Source organism: Syngnathus scovelli, chromosome 20 (assembly GCF_024217435.2).
Source record: "Syngnathus scovelli strain Florida chromosome 20, RoL_Ssco_1.2, whole genome shotgun sequence".
Lineage (NCBI taxonomy): Eukaryota > Metazoa > Chordata > Actinopteri > Syngnathiformes > Syngnathidae > Syngnathus > Syngnathus scovelli.
The window spans coordinates 7,947,837-7,962,351 of NC_090866.1; the positions used below are offsets into that span (position 1 = coordinate 7,947,837).

Consider the following 14,515-nt stretch of genomic DNA (forward strand, 5'->3'; position numbering starts at 1 on the left):
AAATCAGTCAAAGAAAAAGCTTTAAACCGAGTGATTTGCATAATGAGCAATTATTCATCAATTAAGTAAGCAATTTGTGTCATTTAACAGCGTAATGAAAATTCAAAGTCATCTGTAATGATGGCAGATCTAATAATAAAAAATGTAGAAATTCAAAACTCTTGCCTGAGCTTCAATAATTGAATGATGCTTGAACCCAATTAAGCAAAAGATGCAAATGTGCTGTTGTAACTTCAACCAACACTAATAATGTCGAATATAATCCAATTTCAAAATCACAAGCTGACATATTCATTTAATAAAACACTGGACCTTTTCAACTAAAAGTGAAAAGAAAAATGAAACACTGAAAGACTAAAAAAAAAAAAGAGGTTATGAAATAGAGACAGAAATATATCGTATTGGAAAGATCAGTTGTATAAAATAATGCTGTCTTAATGTCCGAGCCAGTAAATTGTTTCTCTCTAACCCACAGGTGTCAAACTCAAGGCCCGGGGGCCAGTTATGGCCCACCACATCATTTTATGTGGCCCGCAAAGAAAAATTAGGAATGGACTACATGTGTCAATACTAAAATTACAGATTGTATTCACTTAAAAAAAAATGTTGAAATTGCTAGCAATTTGTATTACTATTCATCTTTTAATTTATTTTTTTACTAGTTTTTACTAGTCTATGATTTCAAAACAGTCGTAATGGCCCTTTAAAGGAAAATAGTTTCCTTTGTCATAGGACAATGATGCGGCCCGCGACACAAATGAGTTTGACACCCCTGCTCTAACCTCAAAATGAACTGTCCTCACTTCCCACTGTGGGTCACCATGTAAATGACTCCGCCCCCAACCCCCAACATCTCCCTTACAGCACCCAATCTGCCCTCCAATTTGTTCCACTTCCCCATACCTCATTGTTCAAAATGACACTTTTACATTTTACGGTGAACCAATTATTCTGTTTTACACAGTCCGCTAGCTCTGCAAGCCAACCTGCTCGGATCAAGTCGGCAGCGGGGTGGCGGGGTGGCACGGCGGCGGGATTTTCTTCCAAAGGGGGGGGGGGGGGGGGGTTGAGAAAGAGGGAAAGCGGACAAAAGGGAAAAAGATGACTAATAGTACCTCTCGATGACATATCCACAGGGATGCGAAGAAGAGCCAAGGACTGAGAAGTTGGAGTGGCTGAAAGGAGGAGCAGGAGAGGTCGAGGAGGGAAAGGGTAAGTGCTTCAAATAAAACAGGTAGAAGAAGTGAGACAGCATCCAAAAAGATGGAAATAAGTGAAGACAAAGGAGAAATTCATTGAATGATAAAGTGGAGGGTTGAGAGGAACCGAGAGAAAGAAAGAATAAAAATAAAAGGACACCTTCTGTGTATATATATATATATATATATATATATATAAAAGTATAATATAGGCCTGGGGATAAGCGGAAGCATAAATTGGATATTAAAAGAAGCGGAGGAGTGCGTTAGGTTGCTGGTGCTGAAGAAAAAGAGGAACGGACAGAGCAAGAGGATGAATTAAGAGATCAGGGGGAAAAAAAAAAAGTGTTCGAAAGCTTGCTGAAAGGAGAGGGAGGGAAACACGATTGAGGCCTAAAGGGAAGGAGATAGTGGCGAGGCGGTAAGAGGGGGGGGGGGGGGGGGGGGGGGGGTTGAATCCACGAATGTGGAAAAAAGGCTAGCGCTGCTTTTACCTGTGATGTGCCTGAGGATGCGGGAGATAGGAAGTAGGGTGGGAGTGTTGTTGCATGAAAACAGCGTGCAAACAGATTTAAGGAAAGATGGGGCGGGATTGCTATTCATCGCCTGAGGAAGCGCCAAATGAAGAAACAAAGGACAGAGATGAAGAAAAGGGGACGCTAATATTTAAGATAAGCAATGTTGATCAGTTGATTCGATTTGTATAGCAAGCAATTTTTCAGTATGAATTATATCAATTAGGTTTGCTGATTAATCAACTCCCGAGATGCAAGTGTCGAATCAAAGTGGTGGAATTGCAGTACGAGCGGTATACTTTTATTTTTCTTGGGCAGACGTCATAAATATAGTTAGCCTTTGCAAAATGTTGCATTATGCATGAGGTTATATCAGGAAAATATATGTGACAGATAAAGGAGAACCAATTCCATCTGCTATTTGTTCCTCCAGAAAGTACGGGAACCACAATGTACCATTTTGTCCCCCCCCCCCCAAAAAAAAAAAGAGTCAGCATACACATTGAAACACAAGTGAGAGTTGAAACATTTGAAATATTTTCAAACTTTGTGTGTTGAAAAAAGATTTCCCTAATGTAACCTCCATCTTCCTTTCTACAGAAATTCCAACTAAAGAATGAAAATAAAGACGACTGGCGAAATTGAGCAGAAAGTTTCTTTTCTGAATTGATGAATGTAAGGCAAATTTTCGTAAAAATTATTAAAATATTTTACTGATCACTTCAACTGAGCCCCCCTGGCTAAGACCTTTGGTCAGCTGTTTTAGTTTTAAAACGTCGTAACTAGGACAGACGTCAACAGTTATATTATTCTATGGTTATCATCACATTTTTGGGATTTTGTCATTATATTTCTATTATGGCATCACTTGAAAAACAGAAACAAAAACCTTGCTCATATTATAAAATAAAATAAAATAAAATAAAATAAAATAAAATAAAATAAAATAAAATAAAATAAAATAAAATAAAATAAAATATTTAAAATCTAACTGCTGATTGAATTCCGAATCGTACTTTGGAGGTTGTCGTGCATTTTCAAAAACATGCCTCCGAGTTGCCTTTACCTGTGGTGAAATGTCTGAGACAGGGTAGGTGGGGAAGTTGAGGGGCTGGCCAGGCCTGTCGAGTAGGGATGGTAGGGTGTTTTCTTCAGTGCTTGGATCAGGTTGTGTCTATACTCTGGGTCTATTGACCATAGAGATCCTTTTCCTATGCTCTGAAAGAAAGAAGAAGGGATAAAGAGAGACATAAATGGAAGTATATAAAAAAAACAGTATATAAAAGACAATATGCATCCCATCAGATAATAATGTTGCGCTGTTGTCATTAGTGGTAATTATTCGACCCACTTAAATACTTTTGAGATGATTTATAACAAAGATGGTGATCCAACAGGCGCCACACAAATGTTCCTCAGCACACACAAAATCTTGTAGAACGTCTTCCAAAAAGAGCAAATGCTGTGAAAGCAACTTTAAATGTTGCTTTTTCTATTTCTTTCCCATTTCATTTATCCAAATAAATCACTTGAAGCACACCAACGTCTTATACACTCAAAGGTGACCTCTCTCAATATTTTTCAGTCTGCATCTCCTTTTTGAAGCGTTTTCTGATTAAAACATTGGGAAACTCTTGAACTTTTTTTTTTTCCCCCGTTTCAACGGCTGCTACAGTGCGTATTTTTAGATCAAAAGCGCCCTGCCTCTGTCCTAATGAATCTGTCGCTCTCAATCTGAGTGAAACCAGCCTATAGATTATAGAACGCCGGGATCTCAAACAGGTCGCCATGAAAATACTTGGGCTGTCTCGAGCTCTCTCTGCTCCCACCGCGCTTTCATCTGCCTTGTCATCTGAACGTGGTGAAATCTCAGGTTTGTATACGGCAGAGACCGAGTACGAATAAATTTGAAATGAAATGCGTCTTGCCTTATGTTCAGCTCACTTTGTAGTGCTCTGTGATATGATATAGATACAGGATTTGGGGTGGGGGAGATGTCAGAGCGGCAGACACCCCCCATTTTCCCCGAATACGAGAAGGAATCCATTAAGAGGGAAATATCAGACACGTTGAGTGCTGTTTAAAGAAAGTAATTGGGACAAATATTCCAAAAGTGTGTTGTAGTTTGAATAAAAGTGATTTCTTCAACCACCATTGGTTCCTCATGTCAAGACCCTAATCAGGATAATCAGTATCAAAAAAAGATGGATGGATGGATGGATGGATGGATGGATGGATGGATGGATGGATGGATGGATGGATGGATGGATGGATGGATGGATGGATGGATGGATGGATGGATGGATGGATGGATGGATGGATGGATGGATGGATGGTTGGGTGGGTGGGTGGATGGATGGATGGACGGATGATGTTCTGATTGGCTGATGTCCAGTTCAGGGTGTAAATATGCTTACACAAAAATATAATTATCTATGGAAATTCAAATCGGAGTTTAAAAACAATACATCGGAATTATCATAAGCTAAATGCAGAGAAAGAGAGACGCAAGAACATAGGCAGGGTCTGAGGTAATTACTATTATTCCCTTGAGGGGGGGAAAAAAAAAAAAAAAAAAAGGAGGCATCTACTTGAAGGGAGGCACTTATTTGTATTAAGTGTATGGAGCTCCATGTGATTAATTAAGACACACTGCAATTAGAGTTGAGGATCTAACGTACATAAAAGTTTAATCACAGAATCAAATGCAACAAAATTGCAGGCCAGTTTGTAAAATGAATTCCTGTCATTTCTGGACTATAAGCCGCACTCCAATATAAGCCGCACCAGCTAAAATTCGGGGAAAATCCTGTTTTAGTCCTATACAACCCGCTCTGGACTATTAGCCGCAGGTGTTTTAATATTTAATTCCCATATATAAGAGAATATGCACAAATTATCATAAAAATCATGAAAAATCCTTAGATAAGCCACATAAGAGCTTGTGCAAAAAGTAGCGGCTTATAGTCTAGAAAATACGGTACTTAAAAAAATATGAAGTCTTACTAGGACAATGTAAATATTTGTAAGATTTTTTTCCCCTTGTTATATGAAAATAATGACACCACTGTTCATTTATTTATTGTGCAGTTAGCTCAATTTGAACTTTTTTGGTGACCTTATTAGAATGCACATCAACTTCATCATCTGAATCTCTGAATTATTAGTCTACATGTCAGTGTGGTGGTACACAGGCCATATGTGCCAAGCGTGTTTTGCCGAGTGTGTACGGCGAGCTCCCTGGAGAGTGTGATATTACCCAGCATGGTCTGCTCTTGGGAGTGCTTCTATTACTGCCAGCAACACCTCTCCTGGAGAGCATGATATTACACACACATACGCTCACTCCCACAGAGGTGACCTCCCGCTGGGCCAAATTTCCCCGAGCACCTCCAGACCGTCAACCGTTTGTGTATATATAGAAATATGTGTGTGAGGGCCCGACTAGCTGCCCGTCTGGCGGCCCATTAAATCAATATTCACTACAGAAGCGCCGTCTGCCTCTGCCAAGCAGCCAACCAATCAAATTGCCCGATCTCCAGACCGCCCTCGGTCGATAGGCCAATCATAGGGCGTGACTCACAGAAAGGGTGTGACACCTAGGTTATTGCGGTCACCTTGGCAACAGGCATCATCTGGAGGCAAGAGAAGGTGAAATGGAATTTTTTCGAAAATGAATTCATGAAGTTGAGAGAAAGGCATCATATTTCATAATCAATAATCCTGAGCTTGAGATGTGAGATGAGCTTTGATTTGTTTTTTGTGATGTTCAACTTTGATACACTGAGACAATGGGCAAAGCAGATTTTAAAAATAGGACCTGAACAAGGTTGGATATCAGAGAACAAGACCTCAGAAAGTGTCTGTTTTCTTTTTCTGTTTTTTTTTCCAAATTTCGATCCTTTGAAGGCATCTTTTGGGAACATGTTAAGCCGTCTATTTGTTTTTTCATCTGTGTCATGGAAAAATCGCTTTGCTTCATAGTGTTTGCAGCACAAGAACACAGATTACACAACAAATAATCCGGAACTCAAAATATCCCCCACTCTAGCTGCAGAAGAAACAAACTGGACTAGACTTTTGCTACACTCTGCAAAACAACCACCCTATTAAAATAATTTCCTTCCACATATCCGTGTTAATAAAGTGGCAATGCAAAGCAGAGATTTTTCAAATGTTTTAAGCAAACTGGTTAAAAAAAAAAAAAAAACATACCAAAAGTTGCTTGGATGACTTCATTGTGTGCAGAAGGGAAAAAAAAAAAAAAGAAAAGATGAAGAAAGTGGATTCAAGGGCGGGTAGAGGGAGAGATGTTGCCAACATCTGTTTCCTGTGTTATATAAACTGCCTTGGAAATGGGAACGATGAAAAAGTCATGCTGCCACTGACCTGGCCGGTCACATTTTACTAATAAAAAAATAAATAGTGTAATTATTTTTATTTAATATTTACAAATGTCACGATAAATGCACACATAATAATTTTTAAAAAAAACATCCAAATCACGCATTTATTTGTGAAATTTAAAAAATCCAATTATAGATCTGAAAAATACATTAAAAAATCCCAAATATATTTATCAATCTAAAAAACTGCAACATTCCAAAATGTATTAATGTGAATCATTTCCGCGTAAAACTTTCCCCACACTATTAAGTTTCTTTCTTTATAGCAGACTGCAATCTTCGTAGATCACGCACAACACACGCAATAAAAAAAAAGTGAACATGCAATTTAACGCCAGCTTTTTGATATCACAGTAAATCACCCTCCCAAGAGTGCAATCACATTCTACAGAGTGCCAAAACTCACAAAAACGCGAAAATTCACACGTACAAAATCCAAAGGGTGTCTTAGCAAAAGAAAAACACCACATAGCTTATATGTGACTTTTATATCAAATTATGTACGATGTGTCGCTATCTTGCCTGACATCTATAAAGACTCTGGCCTCTATAAAATCCCAACATCGCCCATCCTTAAAACACCCTGCTGCAACCCATAATATTCCCGAGCTGCTCTCTCTGCTTGGCAGCCCTTCGTTTAGCAACGTTGTCCAGTACGTTTCTTATCAATTTTAAGTATTATAACCGTCTGTAATTCGTCAAACATCCGCAGTGTAAAAGCAAAAACCATGCCTGGTTTTTAAGCCTGATTAATGCAGGGATCTATCGTTACTTACTGTATACATCCAGATAAACAGTGGATTATCCAATCCATATTACATACTTTTGATACTTTGCGTACTGGATACGTGTCGAAATATCCATTAATATATTGAGTATATAAAAGCTAGCTTGAAGGATTGCACTGTAAAACATAATCTGCAGGTGCTTTAAAGGCAACAATAATACAAAGCTTCTCAAGTAAAGGAAATATAAGAATTGATTTTTTTGATGTTGGAGGCTGCGACCCAAACCGTCACTTTCCAGCAAACCAAAAATGAAAACGACATTTGTTTAGCCATTAACATTGTCGCATCAAAGCAACTATTTTCAACATTTTCTATTTCTATTTTCTATTTCTATAACATTTCTATTTTCTATTGATCCATGCACAGGGTATTGATATAAATAATTTGTAAAATACTCACATGGGAACTAACCAGTAGAATAAATTTGTAAAAAAATATATAAAATAAAAATAACCACATTGGGACTAACCAATAGAATGAAATTGTCCCAAAAAATAAATAAATAAAAATACTAACATTGGGACTAATTAATAGAATGAATTTGTGAAAAATATATAAAATAAAAATAACCAAATTGGGACTAACCAATAGAATCAATTTGTCCAATAAATAAATAAAAATACTCACATTGAGACTAACCAATAGAATCAATTTGTGAAAAATATATAAAATAAAAATAACCAAATTGGGACTAACCAATAGAATCAATTTGTCCAAAAAATAAATAAACAAAAATACTCACATTGGGACTAACCAATAGAATCAATTCGTGAAAAAAAGTAAAAATAACCAAAGCAGTGATTTTAAATCAACCAGCAATTTCATTCAGGATTTAACTTTTCCCTGGCTTCTTTCACTGACACCTTTTATACACGTGAATGTCCTTAAGAGTGTTACATCTGTTAAAACATGCTTCCCGCAGCTATAGTGAGTGCTACGTTGACAAGAACGTTCTCACACACACACACAAACGCACACACACTCACATTTGAAACTATATCTAAAAAATATTTCACTGAAGAGCATTACCAACGTTATTTTGCGCGACAAATTCCCGCATTTGCACACCCCGGAGACGCAATATTCTCTTTTTTTAAAGCAGTAAATAACATTACCAATGGTCATATCAGTAATTTTATATTTCTAAGGCACCAGGTTTCTCATCACACTATTTCTTGCAGCAGCAAAAAAAAAACAATAACAATAGCTAAATCATGCAGATGAAACTCGCTTAATGCACTTCATGCTCCAAATTGAAAAGAACAAAAATGGTTGCTGTTACTCCACTGTGCGCCTGTCTCATAGAAAGTTATTAGTTGGTGTATCTAAAAACACTGCACTCTATTTACTCTAAACCTTAAGTGTTGCCTCGGGGTGTCTTCAGTTAGAAAACGGAATTTATTTCAGTTAGCAGGAGGAGCCCAAGGAGAGCATAACATGGATGATTTAGCCCACTATAACAAGCTAACACATTTATTACATCCACAAAGGAGCTTATGTTTTGGAATTTGGATGTTGTGCTAGGGGAACATTTTATTTTCTTGTAGAAGTTGGAGAGCTTTTACGGAGAGAATGGAAATAAATACAACGCTGACACCTCAGACACAATTCTGATGCACTGATCCAGAAGTCTGAGGACAAGGCTTGCCATTAAGACATGTTATTGTGCAAAGAGAGGAATCTTGTTTGTAAACAAAGCCATGGCAACCTTGAGACTCTCTTGAAGTTCTCACACAAGCTTGCCCTTCCACACACAAAGCTGACACGCAGTCACACACCAAAAAACAGGCACGTGGAGCAGCAGGATTATTCTAAACGAGTCTCCATCTTGTCATCTGCCTGGATATGACCCAGAAATACAGTCACCGGAACAAATAGGCCACTGTCATATTAATCTCCACCTCTACAAATTGATGGAAATATGATTTGGTGTGTCCATGGTACGCTATCATCCTGCTGCTCTTAAAAACTTTTTTTCCAAACTCAAATTTCGTTCTTTTTCCTGCGTAACAAGCTGCACCACATAATACAATAATATAATTAAAAAATAATAATATATAAAATAATGCAATAAATAAAAATCATATAAAAAATCAAATAAATGGTAATAATATAAATAATATATATAATAATATTTAATATATAATAAGATAAAAAATATTTAAACCTCAGTAGTCATTTTTTTTTTAAAAAAGGCATAAAAATAGGTAATTTAAAAGAATACAGAGAAAATAAAAAATAAATAAATAGTAATAATATAAACAATATATATAATAATATTTAATATATAATAAGATAAAAAATATTTAAACCTCAGTAGTCATTTTTTTAAAAAGGCATAAAAATAGGTAATTTAAAAGAATACAGAGAAAATAAAAAATAAATAAATAGTAATAATATAAATAATATATATAATAATATAATAATATTTAATATATAAGATAAAAAATATTTAAACCTCAGTAGTCATTTTTCTAAAAAAGGCATAAAAATAGGTAATTTAAAAGAATTCAGAGAAAATAAAACATAAAAAAATAGTAATAATATAAATAATATATATAATAATATTTAATATATAATAAGATAAAAAATATTTAAACCTCAGTAGTTATTTAAAAAAAAAGGCATAAATATGGGTAAAAGAATACAGAGAAAATAGCAGTGAGATTCTCGGTGAAAAGCTACGAGTGGCAGAGTCAGACGGAAACGACAAAGATTCTGTAATTGCAGCTACAAATAAAGCACAGTACTTGGCAGGTAGAGTAGCAGTCTGCAGAGATGTGCCCTCATTTCTACACAGACACAGCGCTCAAGCACGTGCGCCAGTCTTTTTATGCATGCATGCATGCTTGCTCCTGAGTTTGCATTTTGCCTGCGCGCCTGTTTATTTGTGTGTCTGACACGCTAAATGTGTGTGTGACTAAAAAGTGTGTGTGAGCGAAAGGGGGGGGGGATAGGTTTGAAGGGTTAATTAGTGTGCTGTCTTGAACAGTGTGCAGTGACAGGAAGACAAGGCAGGGTGTCCTTGCCAAAATCTCCTCGACACATGGAGCGCCACATGCACACTTTTACAACATCCGTGCACACATGTGAGCCTAAAAAAAAGTGGATGAGGACGTCCACTCAGCACCTCCGCATATTTTCACAAGCCAAATCGCTTTTCCCCCCGTTGCTACAGCAAAAGTATACTTTTGTGTCAACTGCAACCTTGTTACCATGGAGATATGTATACAAGAGAAACTCAGTGCCCTTGTAGTCAAGGGCCCAGATGACAGCATAGCGTGAGTGAGTGTGCACAAAGACACGCATCAATTTGTGCTTTAACACACTAAATAGGACATCTGGTTCATTCAGTGGTCAAGAAAAAAAATGCCAATGCATTATGGAAACAGACAAATAAAAATAAGCATTGATCATCACCGTTTGTCCCCTCCGCCCCCGACAGCCTGATGAAATGGTAAAAACCGTTTGTGTTATTAAATCCTCCGGTATTAATTCAGCGCTAATTGAGTAAGGGATTCATTCCCCGTTTACCCTGAGTCTTTAATGGAGTAAAATCCAGATGGGGAAAGCCTGTATAAAAGACTATATCGAGACTTAAATCAAAAGAGAAACGCTGTTCCCACTGGGGAAACGTTAGAGTGAAAGAGAACTAAGAAGGCGAGATAGAGATCATCAACTATTGATAAGGTCGGATGTGGTACAACTGTAGACAAAATACAGAATATGTTGAATTTCAAGTTGGATATCCCTGCAAACCATTGATAACTGTCTCTTTGTGATATAAATTGTGAATAATGGGACACATTGTATATTTAACATTGTATATCTGTACGAATTATAGTACCGTATTTTCCGGACTTACAAGGCGCACCTAAAAATCTAAAATTTTCTCAAAAGCCGACAGTGCGCCTTATATATGGACCAAATTCCTAAATTTAAACTGGCCCGAAGCATTGTGTCATGAAATCAATCATAAGTGGCCCGCTGAAGACTATGACTCATGAATCAAAAAGACTATGGATCATTATTTTGTGATTATAAAGTAATTTGTTGCGTCTGAAGTTGAAATAAAAAAGATAAAATGGAGAATGATTTGATTAAAAATCTGACATGATGCATTAATGGACAAAGTTTTAAAGTGGGCCATTCATTGAAGGTCCGCCTTATAGTCCAGTGCGCCTTATAGTCCGGAAAATACGGTATTCTGAATATGGTTGTCAGACTACACATGACTACAGTAGTTTATAAAAAAAATATATATATTAATGCCATAATATAAATAATATTGAATTTCTAATCCAGTTAAGGGCAATTAAAATTTTGGAGGGAGCAACAATTTTAATAATCCAGCATGATGGAAGTAGACCTCAGTTGAGCAACCGTCAAAGGATTTAAAACGCATTCAATTCATCGAGCTAATGACTTGATCATCAAACAGTTGCTGTGGTTACCTGACTGCGGTCTTTATCCACCTTCTTGAAGCATTTGTTTAGTGACAGATTATGGCGCACTGAGTTCTTCCATCCCGTCGGGGCGCTTGCAAAGTAAGGAAAATGCTCAAGGATCCATCCGTAGATATCTTTTACCGGCAGGCGCTTGTTCGGCGCATCCTCGATAGCCATAAAGATCAAGCAGCTGAAGGAATACGGCGGTTTCCTATTGGCCCCCACTGCCAAGTCGTACGCCGAGTGTGCATCGCCCAACAGGGGGTCATCCGGGCACGGCGACGTGGAAGAAGGCGAGCGGGGGTGCTGACCGTCGGGGTCTAGCAGCGGGGAAACGCTACGTAAGCCCGAGTGGCTGAAGCTGTTGAGGAGGTCGGTGCTCTCGTGGAGCCAGGAAAGACTGGTGAGCTCTTCGTCTTCAGCTTTGGAGAAGGAGGCTGATAAGGACAAGGAGAGGTCCGCCGCCTCCGCCTCTGATGCTGCCGTCGCAGCGTCCCCTTGTCGGTACGGTGGGCTCATGCCCTGTGAAGCGCTGGCTCCACTACTGGGGCTCTGGGCCTTCTTACTGGGGGGCATGGTGGGTCCCATCCAGCCCAGGGCTCACTCCTAAAAAAAAAAAAAAAAAAGTTAATGAGAATTGAGAGAGAAGGCACAAAAACAGACAACTCAATAGAAGGAGAAAAAAAAAAATCTTGTGTTATTCATTTGTCTTTCTCATTTTCTTAAAGGCCAAAGGGTAGAGACAAACCGTACTCTTTTGACCACATTTCCAATTAGAGTGTGAAAGACATGAGAAGAGAAGTGTACATCATTTTTTTTTTTTTTTTTTTTTCTCTGAGGCTTTTTATCCATTTCTCACTGGGATGGCAAATTTAGTGCTTCACTGGTTGGGGGAAATCCGACATGTTCAACTGCCAGCCAATTACAAGCGTACCATGCAAGTATTGACATTACACAAGGCTGCTGTCACAATACAAGTATTCTGTTAAAGGCTCTCATAATTGCTGGATTACGCATTCCACCATGGCCATTCTGTAATATTTCAACAACGAGATGTACTTGGAGATCTTTGAACGTGCTCTAACTAGACTCTTAATGACTTCATTTACAATATACGCAAGCAGGCGGCAAATAAACTGCCTCAGGTTTGTATTTAAAAAAAATCTCAGATCATACATCCATTAATAATGGAAAAATATTTTCTTTACCCCTCTGCACATTAAACGTTCCACTGTATTAGATCAAGTGATTATTAGTAACCATTGGAACTGTTCTTGCTGACTAATCGGTAATATCACAATTAAGACTGAATGCATTTCCATGCATAATGTGACCTCTGCGTTTACCCCTCAAAACTGCACACACACACACACCATTAGTGACACATTAAAGAGTTGGGCAACTTCCCAGTGCCTTGCTCAAGGGGCCACAACAAATGAGCACAATCAAAATTTAATCTACTCATTATTTGTTGTCACATTCAAGTGTGGGCACAATCTCAAATCCAGTCAGGATGCTTGTAAAACCAGTGATGGATACAAATTCTGGATGTTGCGTGCAAATACAGACACGCATATGAAAGGCGCACACACATCAGAGAGCAGCACCATTAGGACACGGGGATTAAGTCCAGATATGTTCTGGCCGGCCCCTGTGTGGTGCGATCACTCTCTAATCCAAGGTGATCATCTGCCAATCTGTCCCTTCACTCTGCGTGATTGACGGGCAGCTGTCACCCATGGCAACCTACCGTGCCATGACAAGCTCGCCGGGCGCTATGTCACCATGGCAACAAAATGGAAACAACACGGTTCTCGTCTCTGTCTGCTCTTTCTACCTATCCCCGCTTTCAATTTCCTACCCACGCTGATAACTCTTGGGTTGTAGTGGAAGGACTCGGCTAAATATAGATTTGTCACGTTATAGCCTTGCGTATAGTCGCCCGTAGTCGCTCCAGCTGGCTCTCCCGACAGCAGAGGGAAACGCCAACAAGCCTTTGATCGTCCTTTTCCTCTTTTTCCGCACACTTTCTGACAGCGGCACGCTCATTCAACAAGCTGTACCTGTCCGAGGAAGAACGTTATTTCACCAATATTGACATTGAACGTAATGAATTCAAATTGCCCCGGTGACTATAAATGTGGAGCATCAAAACGATGGGCAAGCTGGAAAAAGGGTTTGACGTGTGCATGGGTGCCTTTGTTAGCGTCTTTACGTTTGACAAGCTTGTCACAGTGTGTCCGTGCTTCTCCTGGAGAAGACGCAAGGGCATCTTCCTGACATTGATCCCGGAATGTAAAGATGGATCCGAAGCTCTCCTTCTTTCCATCTCTTCTCTTCCTCCTCCTTGTTATGTTGCCATAGCGGCAAGGGGGCCATGAAACATTACGGCTGACAGTAAAGTCATCTCATTTTACTGTTGCTATGACAACAAACTCCTCACTGTTGGTTGGGGCCGGCGTGAGCTGCCGCCCAAGCCTCGTGCTTGAGTGTGTGTGTGTGTAGAAACACATATGTGTGTGTGCCATGGTGTCTCCCGTGGGTTCTAATAAAGCTTAACGCACTTGCTCAGCTCTAAACAAAACTTTCATGCAACTCCAACAGCAGCCCCCCTCAAGACCAACCGCTAAAGGACAAAGGCAGATATCGCTCAAGCTCAGACAAAATGATGCGAATACGTCGGTGTGTGCGTGAAAATATCCTCGCATTTGTATGACAGATGGGACTGTGCCATTCTCTCTGTTTTCTTCATTCTCCAGATCGCTTTTTGTGTTTGCATGCCTTGTTTTGATTTGTTTGGCATGTCCACTCTTGGCTTTGTGTCTCCCTCCCCCCCTCCCTCATGAATTTGTGTGTGCACACAAGACCCAAAGTACACTTTCTGATTATCTCACTAAGTATCGCTCAATGTTAAATCCTATGCATACCAATCTCGTATTGAAGGTATAATCTGTGAGGTCTGGCACCACCCCAGCTCTGTTTGCACTTTCTAACCTGATAACACATACCTCTAAAGAGACAATTCAATTAGAATAAATGGCTTTTCCCAGTTTGAAACACCATTGGAGAACAGTTGGTGTCTCCGATTATTCCTACGCTGCCATGAATACAGATTCCAAAAAGCAGATTATAAACATCACTGATGAAACTAGAATAGCA

The 14,515-nt window shown here is 38.8% G+C and overlaps 1 protein-coding gene across 1 annotated transcript in view; it reads right to left on the reverse strand.

The window, feature by feature from the left end:
* The window catches only part of ches1 (checkpoint suppressor 1), a 44,570-nt gene that overhangs the window by 13,560 nt on the left and 16,495 nt on the right, over nucleotides 1–14,515 (reverse strand). Inside the window, exons 2-3 of the mRNA XM_049756920.1 lie at nucleotides 11,363–11,962; nucleotides 2,781–2,932 (exon numbers count right to left, since the gene is read on the reverse strand). Of these exons, the coding sequence (XP_049612877.1) occupies nucleotides 2,781–2,932; nucleotides 11,363–11,944 (734 nt within the window). The 5' untranslated portion in view covers nucleotides 11,945–11,962. The remainder of the gene's footprint in view (nucleotides 1–2,780; nucleotides 2,933–11,362; nucleotides 11,963–14,515) is intronic.